At 36.5% G+C, this 22402-nt stretch overlaps 1 protein-coding gene across 1 annotated transcript in view; it reads left to right on the forward strand.

The window, feature by feature from the left end:
* The window catches only part of SNX2 (sorting nexin 2), a 57235-nt gene that overhangs the window by 14335 nt on the left and 20498 nt on the right, over positions 1-22402 (forward strand). The window contains exons 2-7 of the mRNA XM_047083824.1: positions 6064-6181; positions 11861-12024; positions 13365-13431; positions 13801-13844; positions 15229-15370; positions 20639-20717. Coding sequence (XP_046939780.1) covers positions 6064-6181; positions 11861-12024; positions 13365-13431; positions 13801-13844; positions 15229-15370; positions 20639-20717 — 614 coding nt within the window. The remainder of the gene's footprint in view (positions 1-6063; positions 6182-11860; positions 12025-13364; positions 13432-13800; positions 13845-15228; positions 15371-20638; positions 20718-22402) is intronic.

Genomic DNA, 22402 nt, shown 5'->3' on the forward strand with positions numbered 1-22402 from the left:
CTTTAGTGCCAGTGTGCTTCATTTTTTTAAATAGACTTTATTTGCTACAACAGTTTTAAGATCACAACAAAATGGAGTGGAAGGTACAGAGGTTCCCCATATACTGCCCCTACACATGCATTATCCCTCATTGTCTGCATCCCCATCCACAGTGGTGTGGTATGGTACGTTTGTTAGAATAGCGGAGTCTGCATTGTGGCATGGTAATCACCTGAAGTTTATAGTTGATGGTGTTTTACATGTTGTGGGTTTAGACAAGTGTGTAATGACACGATATGTATCCACCCTAATAGTGTCGTGTAGTTTAACTGTCCACAAATCCTGTGTACTCTGCCTCTTCATCCTTCCTTCCCTCCTAACCTCCTGTCTTTATAGTTTTGCATTTTCCAGAGTATTCCATAGTTGGGATGATAGGATATATAATCTTTTTAGACTGGATTCTTTCACTTAGTAATATGCATTTAAGTTTTCTCTGTGTCTTTTCATGGCTAGATAGCTCATTTCCTTTTAGTGCTGAATAACATTCCATTGACTGGAAGGAAGCACCAGTTTACTTAACCCTTTAACCTCCTGAAGGACATCTTGATTGCTTCCAAATTTTGACAGTTATGAATAAAAGCTACTCTAAACATCATGTGCTGTGTTTTTTGTGGACATAAGTTTCCAGGTCCTCTGGATAAATACTAAAGAAAGCAATTGCTGGACCTTATGATAAGAATATGTTTAGTTTTGTGAGAAACTGCCAAACTGTCTTCCAAAGTGGCTGGACCATTTTACAGTCCCACCAGCAGTGAGCGTGAGAGTTCCTGTTGCTCCACACCATTGCCAGTATTTGGTGTTGTCAGAGTTACAGATTTTTGACCACTCTAATAAGTGTTTACATATACCAGCATGAGGCATAGTGGTATCTCATTGTTGTTTTAATTTGCATTTTCCTGATGATATGTGATTTGGGACATCTTTTCATATGCCTGTTTGTTAGATGCATATTTGGTAAGGTGTCTGTTACGGTTTTGTCCCACTTTTAAATTGGGTTGACCATTGTCTTTTTGTTAAGTTTTCATACTCCTTTGTGTATTTTGGATAGCAGTACTTTATCAGGTATGTCTTGCAAATATTTCTCCCAGTCTGTGGCTTGTTTTTTATCCTCTTGACAGTGTCTTGCAAAGGAAGTTTTAATTTAAGATTTTTTAGTGTTTATTTTTGGAGAGAGAGAGAGTGAGAGAGACAGAGCATGGGCGCACATGAACAGGGGAAGGACAGAGAGAGAGGGAGACACAGAATCCAAATCAGGCTCCAGGCTCCTAGCTTTCAGCACAGAGCCTGACTTGAACTCATGAACTTGAACAGAGCCTCATGAACTCATGAACCGTGAGGTCGTGACCTGAGCCAAAGTTGGTTGCTTAACCGACTGAGCCACCCAGGTGCCCCTAGTTTAATTTTTTTAAGTTTATTTATTTTGAGAGAGAGAGAGCATGAGCAGGGGAGGGGAGACAGAATCCCAAGCAGGCTTTGTGCTGTTAGGACAGAGCCTGACGTCGGGGGGGGGGGGGGGGGGGGCGCTCAATCTCACGGGACAGTGAGATCATGACCTCTCAGTGGAAATGAAGTGTCAGATGCTTAACTGACTGAGCCACCCAGTTGCCCTAAAGGAAGTTTTAATTTTAATGAAGTTTGTCTTATCCATTCTTTCTTTTGTAAATTTTATCTATGTATGTATTTATTTATATAGGCTTTATGCCCAGTGCAGAGCCTAATGCAGGGCTTGAACTCAGGACTCTGAGGTCAAAGCCTGAGTTGAGATCACTCAACCAACTGAGCCGCCTGTCTTATCAATTCTTTCTTTAATGGCATATGCCTTTAAAGGCTTATGCCTTTTGTTATTGTATCTAAAAACTCACTGCCAAATCCAAGATCGCCTAGATTTTCTCCTGTTACCTTCTAGGAATTTTATACTTTTGTGCTTTACAATTAGGTATATGACTCATTTTGAGTTGACTTTTGTGTAGGGTGTAAGGCCTGTGTGTAGATTCGTATTTTTACATATGAATGTTTAGTTATGCCAACACTATATGTTGAAGAAACTATTTTTTTTCTCTCTTGCATTACCTTTGTTCCTTTGTCAAAGATCAGTTGGCTGTATATATGTGGATCTATTTGGGGACTTTTCTGTTTCATTCATCTCTTCTTTCATCAATATCTCATTGTGTTGAGTATAATAAGCTCAAAGTCAGGTAGCTTCAGTCCTCCAATTTTGTTCTTCTTCAGTATTTTTTTAGCTATTCTGGGTCTTTTGTCTCTCTATATAAACTTTAGTGTCATTTTACTGATAATCCACAAAGTAACCTGCTGGAAATTTGACTGGGATTGCATCAGATTTATATGTCAAGTTGGGAAGAACTGACATCTTGAAATTATTTAGTGTTCCTATTCATGAATATGGAATGTCTCCATTTATATAACTCTTCTTTGATTTCATTCATCATAGTTTTGGAGTTTTCCTCATATAGGTCTTGTACATATTTTATTAGATTTATACATAAGTTTTGGGTGGGTGCTAATGTAAATAGTATTGTTTTTATTTTATTTTTTTAATATTTATTTTGAGAGAAAGTATGTGTGTGAGTGGAGGAGGGGGGAGAGAGAGAATCCCAAGTGGGCTGTGTACCATCAGGGCAGAATTCAGTGTGGGGCTTGATCTCACATACCATGAGATCATGACCTGAGCTGAAACCAAGAGTCAGACACTTAACTCACTGAGCCACCCAGGCTTAGTAGTATTGTTCTTTCCCTTCCCTCCCCTCCCCTCCCCTCCCCTCCCCTCCCCTCCCCTCCCCTCCTTTTCTTTTCTTTTCTTCTCTTTTCTTCTCTTTTTTTTATGTTTTACTTATTTATTTTGAGAGAGAAAGAGAGCATATGAGCCCAGTAGGAGCAGAGAGAGGAGAGAGAATCCTAAGTGGGCTCTGTACTATCAGCGCAGAGCCTGACATGGGGCTTAAACTCGTGAGAACCGTGAGATCATGACCTGAGCCGAAATCAAAAGACGCTTAACCGACTGAGCCACCCAGGCACCCCTCAGTAGTATTGTTCTTAACTTCAAATTCAGTTTGTTCATTGACGCTATTTAGGAAAGTGATTAAATTTTTTGTACTAACCTTATATGCTGCAAGTTTGCTTTAATTGCTTATTAGTTCTGGAAAGTTTTGTCTTTTGGATTTCCTAGTTAGATGTTTATGTCATCTGTGAACAAAGACAATTTTATTTTTTCCTTATCAATTTGTATACCTTTCATTTCCTTTTCTTGTTTTATTGCGTTAGCAGGGACTTAAAGTACAGTGTTGAAAAGCAGTGGTAAAAGGTGACATCCTTGTCTTATTACTGATCTTTGTGGGAAAGCTTTTAGTTTCCCACCATTAAGTTTGATGTAGGGGCTGCCTGGCTGGCTCAGTGAGTAGAGCATGTGACTCTTGTTCTTGGGATTTTGAGTTCAAGCCCCACGATGGGTGTGGATCTTACTTCAAAATATTTTGATGTATGTTTTTTGTAGCTGTTCTTTCTCAACGTGAATAAGTTCCCTGTGGTTTTAGTTTGTTGTGAGTTTTTATCATGAATGGTTGTTGGAACTACTCTGCTACATTTTTATGTAGGTGTGATTTAAGCTATTTCAAAATGTTCAGTATTGTAGGTAATCTCATTGACAAACTTGTGGCCACTTCTGAGGCATATTTATAATTGTTTTCTTAGAATTCATTTAACAACAACAACAACAAAGAACTCAGTTAACAGTCATTGAGCACAGCCAGGAATTGAGTGAAAAAGTAGTAAACAAAAGAAGATAGTCATAATCTATAAACAGTTAATAATTATAATGTGGTAAGAGAAATTATGATAGGAGAAGTAGATATTCTGTAGGAGCATATAGGCCATTAACCTAATCAGACTTAGCTAGAGATGAGGTTGAGATTGCCAGGAACATCTTCCACAAGAAAAATGTATAAGCTTAGTTGTTTTTAAATTCCTTCAAGTAAAATTGGTAAGGTAAATGGAGGCCCACCTATGTGAGAGTTTGAGGCTATAAGAATGAGTTCCTGAGGGAAAAGAGAGCCTCCCCTTTAAATTCAGTAAATAATTGAAACTGATTTTGAAAGCTGTAAAGAAATGTCCTTATGCCATAGGGGATAGTTTACTTAAAAATCTAATGAGAGGGGCACCTGAGTGGTTCATGTGACTGAGTGTCCAACTCTTGATTTTGCCTCAGGTCATGATCTCACCCTTTCGAGGGATCAAGGCCCACATCAGGCTCTGCTGACAGGGTGTAGCCTCCTTGGGATTCTCTCTCTCTCTCTCTCTCTCTCTCTCTCTCTCTCTCTCTCTCTCTGTATCCCTCCTGCTTGCTCTTTGTCTCAAAATAAAAAAATAAACATTTTTTAAAAACTACAAGTCACTAAGAAAAACAGCAAAATGGGCAAAATACTTGGAGACTTCACAAAAGAGGATATTCAAATGGCCATTTAACATGTGAAAAATTGCTGAATGTCATTATTCCTCAGGAAAATGCAAATTCAAACCACAATAAGATACTCTTTATGTTGCCATAATAGTTAACATGGAAAATGATGGAATATATGAAAATGTTGAAAAGGATGTGGACCAATTGATATTTTCATGTGCTGCTGGTGGGAGTGTAAATTGTGTAACCACTTTGGAAGATTGTTTAATGATATCTTCTAAATCAGGACATTCACCTACCATGTGGTCTAACTATTCTACTCATACATACAAAGCAGAAATTCGATCCCGTGTTTGTTAAAACATACATACACTGGAGGTTTATACAGGATTATTGATGGTAGTACGAAAGTGAAGACTATCCACATGTCCCATCGGTAATAGAATGGATCAATTGAGGTATATTTACACAATGGAATATTTTGCAGCAGCAAGAATGAGTAATCTGTTACTATGGAAGTATCTTGAATACATAACATTAAAAGAAAACAAAACACTAAAGAATATATTCTCTATGGTTCCAGTTTTATGAAGAACAGCAACAGTGGTGGGGCGCCTGGGTGGCGCAGTCGGTTAAGCGTCCGACTTCAGCCAGGTCACGATCTCGCGGTCCGTGAGTTCGAGCCCCGCGTCAGGCTCTGGGCTGATGGCTCAGAGCCTGGAGCCTGTTTCCGATTCTGTGTCTCCCTCTCTCTCTGCCCCTCCCCCGTTCATGCTCTGTCTCTCTCTGTCCCAAAAATAAATAAACGTTGAAAAAAAAATTAAAAAAAAAAAAAAAAAACAGCAACAGTGGAAACTAATCCATGCTGGTTGAAGCTTGGGGGGGTGGAGAGTAAAGAATGGAAGTAGAGCTTCTGGGGTTCTCTTTCTTGATCCTGTGCTGGTTACACAAGTGTGTTCGGTTTGTGAAAATATCTAGTGCACTTTTGACATACACACTTTTTATGTGATGATTTTAAAAAGGAGTATTGGTTTTAACTGTTAGGAAAAAGCTACAATAAAGCTAAAACCTTCACAGTCTAGATTCTATTTTGGTGGTCCTTGTACTTTAAGGTTAAGAAGTTCAAAAACAGTCCCTATGCTCATTTGAGATGTAAATGTTTGGGAAGAGAGCTTATTTTTCGTTTGAAACCATAGAATTTTAGAATAATTTTACTCTTAATTCAACTAATACTAAACCTTTCTCTTGCGTTAAAGGAATGCTTTGAACTTTTTATTCATGCAACATGTTTTCAAGATCTGATTTTTTGCTCTTATATAATATTATATGTGACTGTAAAGTATTTTTTGTTAATTATAAGTCAACATGATAAATTAGTATCTCTAAAAGGATGATCAGAAAAGATTTTTTAAAAAATCTTAAATGAGTTTTTGTTAAGGAAAATGAATAAAAATGTGTTTTTGGTTCATTCTTACTCTCAGAGGAGGTAGGATAAATAGCTGTTCTTGTTCTTCACTTTTTATCAAGAGAATGTTCTATTTCTATAATGTATAGAGTCATAATTATAACAGCTAAACATGCTAATTCATTATCTATTGTTATTTTTTTAACAGTCAAGTCCATCATCTCCAGAACCAGCTAGTCTTCCTGCAGAAGATGTTAGTACAAACTCCAATGGTCGGAAGCCTGCAGAGGTTGTCCTAGATGATGACAGGGAAGATCTTTTTGCAGGTAGTTATAAATATTTTTATTTTTTTAGTAACAGTCAATTGTAGCATATATCCTGTTACATGATACTCTGTAACGCAAAACTGAGATTTCGTGTAAGGTTAGTGGTAGCTCTTCTTGTTAACACCTTGGAAAGAGGAAATTTCCAGTTAGTTCCAGTTAGATCACTTTGTGAAAAATACAGACTGTTGAGAGAAGCAAACATGTGATCCTTTCTTGTTTGAAGCATTTGAAAGTAAATCACATATTATAATTTTATGTTTTGACTCAAAAAACTAATGATTGTGGCATTCATACTTTGACAAATAGCGGTAATTGTCGTCTTTATTACTTACAGGTTAACACAAGCAAAATTAAACTCGATTTTAAAATTATTTCAAATATGTTTGTTTCAATAAAATACTTGAGTATTTACCATAGTTCTGTTTTGATTCACTTGTGGATGAGTAAATTGTTGGTTGTGGTATTTTTGATACGGGGGCAGGATTTGGTGTGGTCCTGCCTTTAAAATAATTGGATTCTTGGGGCACCTGGCTGGCTCAGTTGGAGCCTTATGACTCTTTATCTTGGGGTTGGGTGTAGAAATGACTTAAAAATAAAATCTTAAAAAATTGGATTCTCTTCAAAACAGTTACCTGCTTTAACATTAAAACTTAGGCAAAAGTTAATGCTTGGATATTAAAAGGCAGAATCTGTTTAAGATTAATGACAAAAAAATTAAAGTAGTAGATCTTTGTTTAACGGCTTGATTTACCTGAACTGGTTTTCATTGAGTTAAAATTTAACAACATGTCCTCAGCTTTAACAGTAGTTGCATATTTGAGCCATTCTGTATTTTTTACATCAATGTCTTTGAAGATAAAATTTTACGTCTTGGGACACCTGGATGGCTCAGTTGGTTAACTGTCCACATTCAGCTCAGGCTGTGATCTCGTGGTTTGTGAGTTTGAGCCAACTGGAGCCTGCTTTGTGTCTCCCTCTCTCTGACCCTCCCCTCCTTGCAAGCGCATGCGTGTTCTCTCTCTCTCTCTATCAAAAAAATAATAATAAACATAAAAAAAAAACCACTTCTCCATCTCAGAGGTCCATATACATTCCTTCTTGATTAGTTTTATGAAAAATTTTTACTACAGATGAATTCGTGTATTTTAACATGTCAGAAAATTTAAAATACCATACCAAATACCAATAATATTTCCCATTTATTTATTCACTTATTTAGTAGCTACCTAACAACTTATAGCAAAATGACAGTTAACCAAAGTCATAATATTTCTTTTTGTTTTCTTTTACAGACTTTTTCCCAGGCATCCTTTAAAGTTTTTTCATGGCATTTATGTTTTTTTTTTTTTTTAATTTTTTTTTTTTTCCAAGGTTTATTTATTTTTGGGACAGAGAGAGACAGAGCATGAACGGGGGAGGGGCAGAGAGAGAGGGAGACACAGAATCGGAAACAGGCTCCAGGCTCTGAGCCATCAGCCCAGAGCCCGACGCGGGGCTCAAACTCACGGAGCGCGAGATCGTGACCTGGCTGAAGTCGGACGCTTAACCGACTGCGCCACCCAGGCGCCCCGGCATTTATGTTTTAAAATAAAAGACATGAGTCCTTTCTCTTCTAAGTGGGTACTAATTTAAAGTATGTATTCCTAGGGCGCCTGGGTGGCTCAGTCGGTTAAGCTTCCCACCTCTGCCTCAGGTCATGATCTTGAGGTCCGTAAGTTCAAGCCCTGTGTCAGGCTCTGTGCTGACAGCTCAGAGCCTGGAACCTGCTTAGAGTTCTATGTCTCCCTCCCTCTCTCTGCCCCTCCCCTGCTCACACTCTGTCTCTCTCTCTCTGTCTTAAAAATAGAGAAACATTAAAAAACATTTAATAAAGATTAAAAAAAAAACCTGGCGCACCACAAATATTTTTTAAAAATAAAAAAATAAAGTGTGTATTCCCCCAGTAGAGGGTTTTACATGGAAGTTTTGGATTATCTGTTTTATAAAGGACCCTTTCACCTTGAAGTCTCAAAACTCATACGTAAAGAATACGCTGAAAGTTCTAACGCCAGAACTATGTGAGGGTTTTTTGTTTCTTTTTTTTTTTAACCAGTATCCACAACTGATCAGTTTCCAGATGAGGAGTATACGTTGATATTTGCCCACTTAGCTTAATTAGAAAAATCTTTTTTGTGTTCTGCTCTACCTAGCAATCCATACTAAATATTGTGATTCAGTGATGGTCATTGTTAGTGTTTGTTTTAAAAAAAGAGAGAGAGGCGTCTGGGGGGCTCAGTCAGTTGAATGTTCAACTTTGGCTCAGATCATGATCTCACAGTTCATGGGTTTGAGCCCTGTTTCCGCCTCTGCTCTGACAACACAGAGCCTGTCTCCCTGTATCGCTGCCCCTCCCTGACTGTCTCTCTCTCTCTCTCTCTCTCTCTCTCTGTCAGAACATAAACACTTTGTTAAGAATTTTTTAAATGTTTTTTTTAAATGTTTAAAAATGTTTATTTTTTTTTTAGAGACAGTGTGTGAGCAAGGGAGGGGCAGAGAGAGAGAGAGGGAGACATAGAATCCAAAGCAGGCTCCAGGCTCTGAGCTGTCTACACAGAGCCTGACGGGGGCTCGAACTCAAACCGTGAGATCATGATCTGAGCTGAAGTTGGACGCTTAACCATCTGAACCACCCAGGTGCCCCCGAACAAAAATACTTTTTATACTTAATCTTTTGTCTTAAACTCAGCTGTATTTCAAAATGACATCATTAGATGTTCTAATAATCTGATCTTTTTTTTTTTAAAGTTTATTTATTTATTTTGAGAGAGAGAAAGACAGCTCGAGGAGGGGAGAGGCAGAGAGAGAGAGAGGGAGGGAGAGAATCCCAAGCAGTCTCCACACTGTCAGCGCAGAGCCCATTGTGGGGCTCCATCTCTCAAACCCTGAGATAATGACCGGAGCCGGAATCAAGAGTCTGGTGCTTAACCTACTGAGCCATCCAGACACTCCTAATCTGATCTTTTTTATGTGAAAGGATTAATACTATCTATACACTTCCGTCTTAATGCCTTTAAGCAGGTGTGGTTCTTGGAACCATAACAGAGAGGAGCCTGTGTTATCAGGGTGATGAAAACTATTGTTCATTACTAAAAGAACATGTACTTAGTTTATTTCCCCTACATCAGGGAGAGAATATAAATATTGCTCTAGTGATCTAGCCATTTTGATTTTAAAACCATGAAAAGATTAGATACTATAGGTACTCTGCTAAGATGTTTTGGGGAGCAGTTCAGGTACTATTATGTCAGGGGTGGTACCAGAAAAAGGTTGTAAGTATGACATGTTACTGTTGATAGTTTACTTGGAGAGCATTCACCAAATGTGGTTGACTATAAGCCCCTCCACCATTTGTTACATCCTTCAGACTAAGCTTCACTGCACATACTTCAAGACATTGTCGTAGAGGAATAAATGAGGGTGAGCAAATTACCTGTGTTGAAATTGTGCTATACTTTTAAATCTTGTTTTTGCCAGGGTCGTTAGCTTATTTCATTTATGACACCAATTGTAAGTTTAATGAGTACTCCTTTGTTTGAAAAATTCTCTAGTATCTGTGATACGAATGAAATTACTTCTCTGACATTGACATAATCAATCTATATTTGTCCTCAAAGTATCTCTTCCAAGGAGAAGTTAATCTTTATGCTTAAAACCTGTGGGGCATCTCCACAGGTTTAAATTAAGTTCTGGTTTAAATTAAGTTATGTGAATTTGTTGTAGTAAAGTCATGAGAAGACTAAAGCAGACTGACTATATGGTAGTTAATGTGCTAAGTCTAATCTCTTTCTTTCTGTATCCATTTTCCTTCTCCGTATCAGCTACTTAAGTAGATCATAGTTAGCTTTTCTTATTTTGAGGTTACCTACTATTTATGAAACAGCTACTCAGAGTCCTTGCAAAGAACACAGAATCTGGTATCAGTGAAGTAAACTGTGATTGAAAAATTAAAGTTACTATATCTGTCCTGATACATCAATAAAGTTTATATGCCTTTCCCTTTTTTTGTCTCTGGATTTGTTGCGTGTAGCAGTACCTCTTTCAGAGAATTTTAGATTTCTTTTTATTTATCTCTTTTGTTTGCTGCTTGCTGTTTGGCTTGTCTGTAGATTATGGATCTCACACCGCCTACCTATGCTACACTGCTTTCTTACTTTCTTTTATTGCTCATTGGTTTCATTTCTTAGAAAATGAATAAATACTAGCAGTGTTAACAGCCTGAAGCCGCGTGTAAGCTTTTAGTCGTTCTATCAGGGTCATTTATTGTCTGTGTATTTTACATCTAGAGTCTATCTTCCTTCCTCTGGTTAGTATGATTTTGGTTATTCTTTTTATTTTTAATTTAAAAATATCAAGAGAGCTGAGTCAGTGAGGGTCTCATCAACATGAGAAAACCAGTAAGAATAGATTGATAAAATGTTGACCTGTTTACCCTGTTCACATTTAAATGTAAATCTTAACATTATTTACCGTATTTCAAGATCACTGACTGCCGTTTCTACCTTCCCAAACTTCTGGGAATCTAAGAACCTCAGGTTAGAAACTGCTGGTCTGATTCTGTTCCCCTTACAGCCCTGCCTTCTTCTCCTGTTATCAATTCTCTATAATCCCACCGAACTGTGGTTTTCATTATGGCCACTGAATGTAATTTTCATTTTTCTGGTTTTGCTTTTTCTTTATGCTATTGTTTCATTTTCCTAGATTTCTTCGCCCATTTTTTCTCTGTGCATCCAGACCAGTTTCATAAACTGCTGCTGATTTTCCCCACCCTAACGTGTTGTCTCATCTCAAATGGTAGTGTTTGTTCTGTAGTTCATATACCAGTTAAATGTCTTTCTTGTAACATTCTTTTTTATTGTTCTCTTGCCTATTATTTGTCTTTTATTTTAACATTCCACATGCTTGTGTCGTGTTTTCCCAACTAGATTATAAACTCCCTGAGGGCAGGTATGATACTTTACATTTCTTTGTGTTTATCCATTGCATTTAGCACAGTGTTACCTAGTTTGTAGACAGTTTATTGATTTGATTTGGTTTTAATTATGTTTAATTTTAGATTTTTTCAAGTGAATGGGCATTTTAAATTAAAACCTAAACAGCTGTTTGCTTTGTGTCATATTTGTGTATTCAACTAATATCCAGTAATCTTTAGCAGTTAATTGCTTTAGATCACTAACTTTGTGGATTTTCCATAACGGATTTTTAATCCCATTTGGGATATTTCTGGCCAGTCTGTTACCATGAAATTTTTGTTTGTAAAGTAATCATAATGTTAGTTTGAATAAAAGATTTTGAAAGGTAAGTTACCCCAAGTATAAGATGTATGATAAACCCAAACATAAACGAATGTGGAATTATCCACATCATTGCTTTCCTTCTAGCTTTATTCTTACCGCTAGTTTAGATAATTAAGCTGACCTACTTTAATTCTTCCTGAAATCAACACAGTCACTATTGGTTTTAAAGTTTTGATAAACATTTAAGGAATGATTCATTAAATTATAACAACCATTTTTAAATGCCATTATTTTGATATTTGTGAGTAGTATAAAACTATTTTTCATGACTCATTAACTGCAATGTAGACTGCAGGGGTTTGTTATCACTGTCCTTAAGTAAGTAACTTGTTTCATTTGTATCTAGAAGCCACAGAAGAAGTTTCTCTGGATAGTCCAGAAAGGGAACCTATCCTCTCCTCAGAGCCTTCTCCTGCAGTTACACCTGTGACCCCTACTACACTCATTGCTCCCAGAATGGAATCAAAGAGTATATCTGCTCCTGTGATCTTTGATAGATCCAGGGAGGAGGTATGGGAAAATGTTTCTATTCTAGATTGAAATGTAAATAGTAAGCTTTTTGTTCCCTGCCCAGCATCACTCTCTTGTGAGGCGTCTCTAATCAAAGCCATTTCAACATTTGGGGAAAAACGTATTGGACTAAAGAAGTCAACTGATGTGGCTTCTAATCTTATCCTCATCACTTTGTAACCCAATGACTTGGGCACAGTACTTTCCTTCTTAAGGATTTTGTCATTTGTGATCTCACGATGGTAATGTGTGACTCAGGGTTTCTTTGTTGGTCAAATGAGAAAATGTTTGAAAGTGCTTTGAAAACTTTAATAAAGTGATCTTTTGAGTAATTTTATTTGATGAATCCTGCAGTAAATGTTAGTGGTTATGTTGGCAGGGTGCAGAGTGGGTTGTGAGTGGAGAGGAAGCACAAGAGGGCCTACAGGCGTGCGTGTAAGGGTGGTGTTTGTGGAAGTTTCTGAGCTATTTTTTTAGGATTTCTGATTTATATACTTGACCTTACAATTCAAATAAGGTTTAGTTTTTTAAAAATCTGTACAAGAAGACAACTTTGGGGAAAAAGGGGTTATGGCTAGAAAAACTAACTTTTAGGTAATTTTAGGCTATTAATATTACTCTAAAATATTTGCAAGATTTAACAAATTTCTGTGCTTTTTTCTTGAGAATAACCAGACTTGCCTGCAGAGCTGCTCCTAGATTGCTTATTTACAACGGCATTAAAAAGTGCTTCCCTGCAGTCTCATGCGGTTACCATTTTTCCTACTTACTGCTTTATAGTCCTTTCGTTGTCTTCAGGAAGAATGTGTGTTTACTGGGTTATTAGACAAATCATGGTGCTGAAGATTCTAGTGTAATTATTTCTACTGATAGGTAGTGTGCTACGGGCAAAAGTAATGGCTACTTCCTCCTGGTCATTAAAGACTAGAGACAACTTCAGAAAGTGCTAGTATTAAAAATCATTAAGGTGTTAGTTTAATAATGTGAATCTCAAGATTCTGTATATAGAACAAAGAAAACTTTGACAGTACTCTTCCAGAAGACTAAATCTGCGGAGGTGTGAGAACACAGGCTTTCTATAACTTCTCCAGATGATCCTTTTCCTAGTTTCTGTACATGTGTGTTGTGAATGTGTGCACATGTGTGTGTGTGTTTTTTTTAATATTGTCAGGAAATATGAAAGCTTTTGTTGTTCAGAAATGGAACACTGAGTGGCTTTTTAAATTGTTTTGACACTGACCCTAATAAAAGATCGTGAAAATTAAAGTTATTAGTGTTAAAACAGTCATCTAAATTGGAATCTTTAACATCAAAAAAGTTAAAAAAGTTATCTTTTCTAGATTGAAGAAGAAGCAAATGGAGATGTTTTTGACATAGAAATTGGTGTATCAGATCCAGAGAAAGTCGGTGAGTCAATATTTAGTACACTTTAATTTCGTTCTTTTTGATAAGTACCTTGGTTGTTAATATGCTGTTTTTCTTAAGTGCAATGTTAACAGTATTAAAATGGTACTTTCATTTTTAAGCTTCTGGGGCTTTTTACTCTAAATTTTACTTTTTTACTCATTTTACTTTTTTCAGCTTTATTAAATTATAATTAACAAATGATCATATATATTTAAGGTATATAGGATGCTGATTTAATATATGTACACATTTAATATATGTATACAATAATACCACAATCAAGTCAGTCAACGTATTACTTCACATAGTTACCTTTGTGTGTGTGTTAAGCTTATTATTTTTAATAGTATTGTTTGACTTTTCTTGTAGGTGATGGCATGAATGCTTACATGGCATATAGAGTAACAACAAAGGTAAGCCTTTGCTCCTTCAGAGAAGTAGTAAGCCCTCACCATGTGTAGTATGAGATTACAACATCCTGTCTTTACACAGGTTACCATCCAGTGAAGGTTTCATATAAGTAGTTACATGAGTTATGGTTTGTTAAGTACAGTATTCTGTAAAGTAGAGGTAAAGTATTTTGCATTTTGTATGTAGGGAGGAACCTAATCTAGACAAAGATAGGGGAAAATGATGGGCGAGAGAGGTTCTTGGAGAAAGGAGAAGAATGCTTGCTCCAGGCAAAGCGATTTGCTTTTGTAAAGGCCAGACATCCAGAAAACAGTGTGCTTTCTGGGATCTGCAAGACGTGGTACCTGATTGAATTGTTCGGCAGTAGCCTCCCTGTATTACCAGCAGCCACATGAAGGAACTTGGGTTCGTCCTGAGTATAATGGAGAGCAACTGAAGAGATTCAAGCAAGAGTGTGGCACAATTAGATTTTTCTTTTAGAAAGATCTCTCTGATTCCTAATTTGGGAGGGCAAAGTATATATAGGTCAAGATTTCCAGTTAATTCCATTGTCATTTCTAAAGGATTGTAGACCTTCGGATCTTAAAAGAGACAAAGAGGATCTGCAGCATTCCTAGCTGTGAGAAGTAATATTTTATACTAAAGAGTAGATTCTGGGGATGAACAAAATAATGGCTTCCTGAGTTGTGTAGGGAGTAGAATCAGTAGAGCTTGGATGTGCAGAGTGAAAGAGAGATGCCTAAGTTACCGACTAGAGGATCTCTGTGGTTGTGTCAGAGTGATCTCAGAGAAAAGGCAACACAGAGGGAGCAACACAGTTTTTGGATGGGGGTAAAGAATTTGTTAATTCATTGAACAGATATTTATTAAACACTTAATCGTGGGGTCTGGCTCGTTTCCAAGCACAAGAGTTTATAATAGGAAACAGTACAGACACGTGCCCTTCCCACATGGAGATTATGTTCCAGCAGGAGATGTGGTGAACTTGAGGTGGCAGTCAGATTTAAGTGGAAGTGTCCCTTGGGCATTTTGATATATTGGACTGAAGCTCAGAGGAGATCTGGGCCAGAGGTAAAGATTTAAGAGTCATTGACCTAAATGTAATTAGAGTTGATGAGATGAGTCAAGGATAGAATAAAGCAAACATTTTGTCCTTTTAAGTCTCTGTAAAAACCAAACAAAACAAAACACAACGTATAATAACGTAGGAATTTTTTTTTTTTTTTTTGGTTAGAAATGTGTATTCCACATTAGTTAGCTACCCTGTGGTCTTTTGCAAAGTAAAACGTGTGTGTAGGTATACATATGTTCACAGGTTTATGTGATGCTAACTTCTGAACAATTGCTTAGTATTCAAAATTTAAAATGCTTCTTCTTCACTTGTAGACTTCTCTTTCCATGTTCAGTAAGAGTGAATTTTCAGTTAAAAGAAGATTCAGTGACTTTCTCGGTTTGCATAGCAAATTAGCAAGCAAGTATTTACATGTTGGTTATATTGTGCCACCAGCTCCAGAAAAGAGTATAGTAGGTAAGTATGAATTAAAAAAAAAAAAAAAGTTACTGCTACTAGTTCAGTTTTAAACTACCTAGATTATTAGGCTACCATGATCATTTATTATCAGGATAAATTATAGTGTCTGGCAATACTGAATTTAATAAACATTCCATTTATGATAATCATTCATCAATTAAGAATGTATAAGCTCATACTTTTATTTTCTAAGCTCTTAGGATTTTTATTTATATAGGATCAATTTAGGATTTGATTTATATAACGATGTTAAATATTGGGTCTGAATTTGCCAAGTTGAAGACAATCAAACCCTAACATTTTACTAAGTAACATTCAGAAGATACTTAATATTGGTAGCATATTAACATTATTCTAAGGAATGAAAGTATTTGGGTTTCAGCTATTCATTGTCCAAAAAGAAGATTTGATCCAGTCCAGGTCTTATAAGAGGTATCATGTTAGTATATTCCATACCTCAATTTAATGTTTAAAAACATTTCTACCTATACAAGTAATAAAGGCTTAGTTAAAAATCTGTAGAAGGGAGCAAGCACCTTTTGGTTCTCTTGGCAGAGCGTGCAACTCTTGACCACAGGGTCGGGAGTTCAAGCCCCATTTTGGGTGTAGAGCTTTAAAAAAAAAAAAAAAGAATATGCAGAAAATTTCAAAAGAGGACAACTTACATTGTCCCATTAAAAGACATGTCATCTCTTAAAATTTTGTGCTTCTTTTCTCAGTGTTTTCAATTTATTGTGAAAATATTCAAATTGAATTTTGCTGATCTTTAAATTTTTGTTTTTACTTTTTAAAAACATTTTGTTTGAAGAGCACTTCTGTTGGTATCTTTTATGACTTTGAAACCTGACATATTTAAATGCATTTATTATATTCTCTGAGTTTTTTTATTATAAAAAACTTTGTAGGGGCACCTGGCTAGTTCAGTTGGTAGAGCATGTGACTCTTGATCTCGGGGTTGTGAGTTCAAGCCCCACGTTGTGGGTAGAGTCTACTTTAGAAAAACTTTAAAAAATTAAGAATATCAATAAATTAAATTTTTGTAAGGCAGTGTAAGTTTAAGTGACAAGAGTGGCTTGCTTTTTGTTTTTAGTTTTCCAAATCTCTGATATCTGGCTTAATAGAAAATAGCTATGTTCTTATATCTGCTTCTGCTTCAATCTGTTGTGATATAACACACCATATAACCTTTGTAAAATTCTGCTGAGCTTTCCTAAAAGGATGAGAGTAAAAAAGACAATAGTCTAGTATTATTATGAAAATAGGCTTTTTGGTACACCCTTCCCCGACACCTGTCTGAAAAGGGGTCTCAGAAACCTTTCTTGTATTCTGACTGTATTTTGGGAACTGCTGACCTACTTCATAATCTTATTTCTCTTATCTTTAAAACTTTGGCAGTGGTATCTTCTGGCATCCTACTATTTATATGGATCTTAAGTTTCCTGTATCACAAATTATTTATTACCTTTTTTTCTTTGATTAGGTTGTGCAACTATTTTTATATATCAAAAGAGGAAAAATAAATTATTTTTCTCATTTTGCTGGCTAACATGCTAATCCAGTCTATAAACAATGAGCAAAAAAAATTTTTTTGAAAAAGTAAATTTTAATGCCAGGTTAATTGTTTTAAGCTAATATTTTGCCTTAATGATCTTCAACCTTCCACAAATTGTTACAGCATAATAAATAGTATGTGTAAATTTAAAATAGAAGTTAGAAAGTAAATCTTAAGAGCATCCTTTTCTGATGTTGATTCTCACAGGCTTCAAAAGGTTATTAGGGGACAGTCACACGGTTATGTTTGTATTATGCATACACGTGGCCAAGATTGCCCATTACATTGTAAGGTTATCAATTAAATTATAGGCATAATTAACATTTATTGAAAGTTACTGTGCTAAATAATTTCCAGGAGATTCATTTAACCTTCACAACAACTTTATGAAGTTAACTTAGTGTGGTCCTTATGTAATAGGTGAGGAAGGTAAGGTTCATCGAGGTTACATAACCTGTCGTGTGCTATATTTATTTATATACTACTTTATTCCAGGAACGACTTGAGGCAACTACATATATAATGCAGTTTAAAAAAATATATGTGCACACACAGGTACACACGTATGTGCATGCACGCGCACATATGTGTATGCGCATACATGTGTGCACATATGTGTATGTGTATGCTTGCATGTGTGTATACATATACACATATACATATCTATACGTATATAGATATGTGTATATATATCTAAAGAAAGAAATTAGCAGGAAAAATAACCATAGTCAAACAGTAAGATGAAACCAAGTTAAATAGTTTCTTTAAAATGTACGTGTGGGGCGCCTGGGTGGCTCAGTCAGTTCGCTTCTGACTTTGGCTTAGGTCATGATCTCACAGTCTGTGAGTTCGAGCCTCACATCGGGCTCTGTGCTGACAGCCTGGAGCCTGCTTCGGCTTCTGTGTCTCCCTCTCTCTGCCCCTCCCCTGCTCATGCTCTGTCTCTCCCTGTCTCAAAAATAAATTAAAAAACATTAAAAAAAAATTTAAAAAAATAAATAAATAAAATGTACATGTAAAGTCTGAACAATTACTAAAGGTAATTACTAAAGGTGGGTAACAAATTTGTTGTGAACTTCCTGGCAGCCAGGCAAATACAGAAGCAGTCATTTTTTCAGATTGTCTTACCAGTTTTTTAAAAAACAAAACAAAACTCAGTTGGTTAAGTGTCTGACTCTTGGTTTCAGTTTAGGTCCTGGTTTCACAGTTTGTCTGGGTTCGAGCCCTGTGCTGGCAGCACGGAGCTTGCTTGGGATTCTGCCCCCTCCTCTCTGCCCCTCCCCAACTGGCTCGCAAGTGCACTCTGTCTCTGTCTCAAAATAAATAAACTTAATAAAATAAAAATTTTAAAAGTGAATAGGTTGTCCACAAAACTGTTGATATATGGGAGGCCCTCTTAAGTATACAGCCAGTGGTTTTCAACTAACAAACACTTAAAGTGGAGGCAGGAGAAAAGGAATTGTAATTTGTCGTCTTTGCTGAAAAGTTAGAACTGCCCCTGAAAGCACAGGAGTCTTTTCATTAGCCCACAGGTAACCTGTTTGTAAGATTAGTTAACTGAAAACCACTGTTTCACTAAGCTTTTAGAAAAGAACAACAAAGTTGAAAAGTTTTAAGAGTTAATTGGTTAGAGTAAGTGTTTATTTGCTCTGGTGGCCCTTAATAGTTACCTCTAGCATGAACAGTAGCATGAAGTAGCATGAACAGAAAATCCTTAAAGGGAAAAATGTAAAGAACTTCATAGCAGTAAGATTTTTTTTGAGGGAAACAATATGTTATATCAGTAACACCCCACTTTTAGTGGTCCATTCATGGCGGATAATTTTAGGTGTTTGAGTTTTCTTTTTCAAACTTGTATTTCAGAAGAATTAATTATGTTAGGCAAAACATTCATAGATGATATGTTTATTTACCAGATGTACCAGCCTGAATAAGAATTACATGGTTTTACATAATCTGTTTTTAATAGCTTTGTTGAGATGTAATTTAAATGCCATATGATTTATCCATTTAAAGTGTGTAATTTGGGGTGTCTGGCTGGCTCAGTTGGTAGAGCATGCGACTCTTGACCTTAGGGTTGTGAGTTCAAGCACCCCATTGGGTGTAGAGCTTACTTAAAAAAAATAAAGAGTGTATAATTCAATGTGGTATATAAGGCTTTTAGTATATTCAGAGTTGTGCATACACCACCACAGTCAGTTTTAGAATATCTTTTTAAATAAATTTTTTTAATATTTATTTTATTTTTTATTAAAAAATTTTTTTTAATGTTTATTCATTTTTGAGAGAGAGAGACAGAGCATGAGCGAGGGAAGGGCAGAGAGAGACGGAGACGCAGAATCCAAAGCAGCCTCAAGGCTCTGAGCTGTCAGCACACAGCCCGACGTGGGGCTCAAAGTCATGAACTGCTAGATCATGACCTGAGTAGAAGTCGGATGTCCAACTGATTGAGCCACCCAGATGCCCCTCATGTTTATTTATTTTAGAGAGAAAAAGTGCACATGGGCAGGGGAGGGACAGAGAGAGAGAGGATCCAGAGTGGCTTCTGTGCTCACAGCAGAGAGCCCACCACGTGGCTTGAACCCACGGACTGCGAGATCGTGACCTGATCTGAAGTCAAATGCTTAACCTACTGAGCCACCCAGGCGCCCCCTCGTTATTAGCACTTCCCGTCATCCTCTAACTCCCCCAACTCCTTAGGCCTAGGCAGTCTTTAATTTATTTTCTTTCTCTCTAGATGTGCCTATTCTGAATGTTTCATGTAAAGGAAAATAAGTGGACCTTTGTGACAGGTTTCCTTCACATAGTATTTTTCTTTTAAGAGAGGTAGCAAGCAAGGGAGATGAGAGAGAAGGAGAGAGAGAGAGAGAGGGCGTGTGCACACATGCATATGAGCCTGAAGCAGGCTCCACACTCAGCACAAAGCATGACCACCAAGCCTGACGCGGGACTCAACCCTGGGATCGTGACCCGAGAGTCAGACACTCAGCTGACTGAGCCACCCAGGCGCCCCTTTCATAGCGTATCTTTAAAGTTCATCCATGTTGTAGCATATGTCATTACTTCGTTGCTACAGAATTGATTCTGAAAGAAAAAAGCACAAGGAAAAAAGAAAAATATGCAATTTGATACATTGTTGTTAAAATTTAAATTGCCAGTACAGAAATGATTAACATGATTTTTTATGAAAGTGTTTATTGTTTCAGCTATTACAAAACTAGCTATAATAAATTAACAAGATGTTTTTAGACTCTACAACAAGGAAAATACTTAGCACACTCATGGATTATACTCCATTTTTCTAGTCCCCAAACTAAAGAACCTTAATTATTACTCATAAGAAATGAAAATAGTAATTGAGCTTAAATTTGCTAATTTGAATGTCTTTATGCATATTGAAATGCAAACACATTTTAATTTACCATGAGTGTAATATGTAACAGATAAGGAACGCAAATAGAGTTTAGAAAACTGCAGACACAGCTCACCCTCTGCTTTATCTGGTTTCATGTTATGCGTACTTAGCAAGATGAGATGTTAATATATGATGAGTTATAATTTCTCTAAAGTATGATACTGGTTATAAGTTTAGGAGCTCTTTTTTTTAATCACATTCAAATTTAAAGTGTATTTTAGATTATGAAGGAATGACTATAAAAAAACTGTTTCAAATAACAAAATTATCATGAGTCTCATCGAGTGTTTTTTCAAAGGCATGACCAAGGTCAAAGTGGGTAAAGAAGACTCGTCATCCACTGAATTTGTAGAAAAACGGAGAGCAGCTCTTGAAAGGTAATTGTAGATAGCTATGCTTTATTACTGTCATGTTTTTATTTCAGTAATAATAAGTCTAATTCCATTATATGGCACAACTATATTTTAATGTTTTTTTTTTCACAGTACCATTTCATGGTTCTACTAAGAGTGCTTTAAACTTTTATTAAGAAAATTACTTCTTTCAACAACACAATACTGTGTTCTGTTTTCGTTAATCATCATAGTGGATTAGTATTTAGCAAATAGTGTGTCTAATAAAATAACAACTACTTTTGTATCCTGTGTTGTAAGCAGGAATATAAAGGCATTAGTTTGTTGGGGATAGAATTAATGTATCATAGGGGCACCTGGCTGCTTTAGTTGGTTGAGCATGTAACTCTTGATTGTGGGGTTGTAGTTCCAGCCCCACGTTAGGTGTAGAGATTTGTGTGGCACCTGGGTGGCTCAGTTGGTTAAGCCTCTGACTACAGCTCAGGTCATGATCTCCCGGTTCGTGACTTCAAGCCCCGTGTTGGGCTCTGTGCTGACAGCTCAGACCCTGGAACCTGCTTCAGATTCTGTGTCTCCCTGTCTCTTTGCCCCTCCCCTGCTTACACTCTGTGTACGTATCTCTTGCTCAAAAATGAATAAACATGTAAAAAATTTTTTTGTAATAAAATAAGATCTATTTTTAAAAACATAGCTGTATTTTGCATTAGGAGTAAGGAATGGCTAAGCTTGTAAAAAGATACCATGAAACTTGTGAATGGGAAGAAAGAAATGATAAATATTTGGATTTTTAATATTTAGTATTATTTAGGTTCTAGGAAGTTTTACCCATATTCACATTCTTTGTTGGACAATTTGGCTCACTATAGTTCCATTGAATTATTACTTGGCTAGGAATGTTATTAAACACAATAAAAAATTAAGTTTGTGCTCCCTCCTTTAATTTTGCATAATTGATTTTGACTTGAGTGCACAATTGTATGAGTCATTTATTGAGTTGACTGTATGCTTCAAGTCTGATACATTTGCCCTACCTTACTGCATAGTACTTGACACGTTTCCTTTAGTTTTGAAGGGTTGTCTTCAATGTCACAGACCAAATGAGTTACGGATAGGAGGAACCCACTCCCAGGATCTTAACATTTATTCCTTCCTTGCTATGCTGAAAATTAAGAAAAAAAATTTGAAATTATCTTAAAGCCCAACTTTTAGAACGTAAGTTGGTAATCACCTAGACATAGAAATTTTCTAATTTCATAGGGTGTTTTTGCTTGTTATTTTTATTGAATGTGCTTATTCTTTATTTTCTCTTTTGGCTTAAAATCAGTAGATGAGGTGGATAGGACAGATTTTAAGAAATAGTATGTCTATCTCCAGGGTGCACATTATTATTTAAACTATTTTTTTTTTAAATTTTTTTTTTCAACGTTTATTTATTTTTGGGACAGAGAGAGACAGAGCATGAACGGGAGAGGGGCAGAGAGAGAGGGAGACACAGAATCGGAAACAGGCTCCAGGCTCTGAGCCATCAGCCCAGAGCCCGACGCGGGGCTCGAACCCACGGACCGCGAGATCGTGACCTGGCTGAAGTCAGACGCTTAACCGACTGCGCCACCCAGGCGCCCCTATTTAAACTATTTTTAAGTCACTTTATTTTTGGGTCTTATTAATAAATTGTTTCCATTTTAACAAAATGCTGCAGTACAGTCAGG

Source organism: Lynx rufus, unplaced genomic scaffold (genome assembly GCF_022079265.1).
Source record: "Lynx rufus isolate CCGP_SWC_20201006 ecotype Redwood Valley unplaced genomic scaffold, mLynRuf1.p SCAF_1, whole genome shotgun sequence".
Classification (NCBI taxonomy): Eukaryota; Metazoa; Chordata; class Mammalia; order Carnivora; family Felidae; genus Lynx; species Lynx rufus.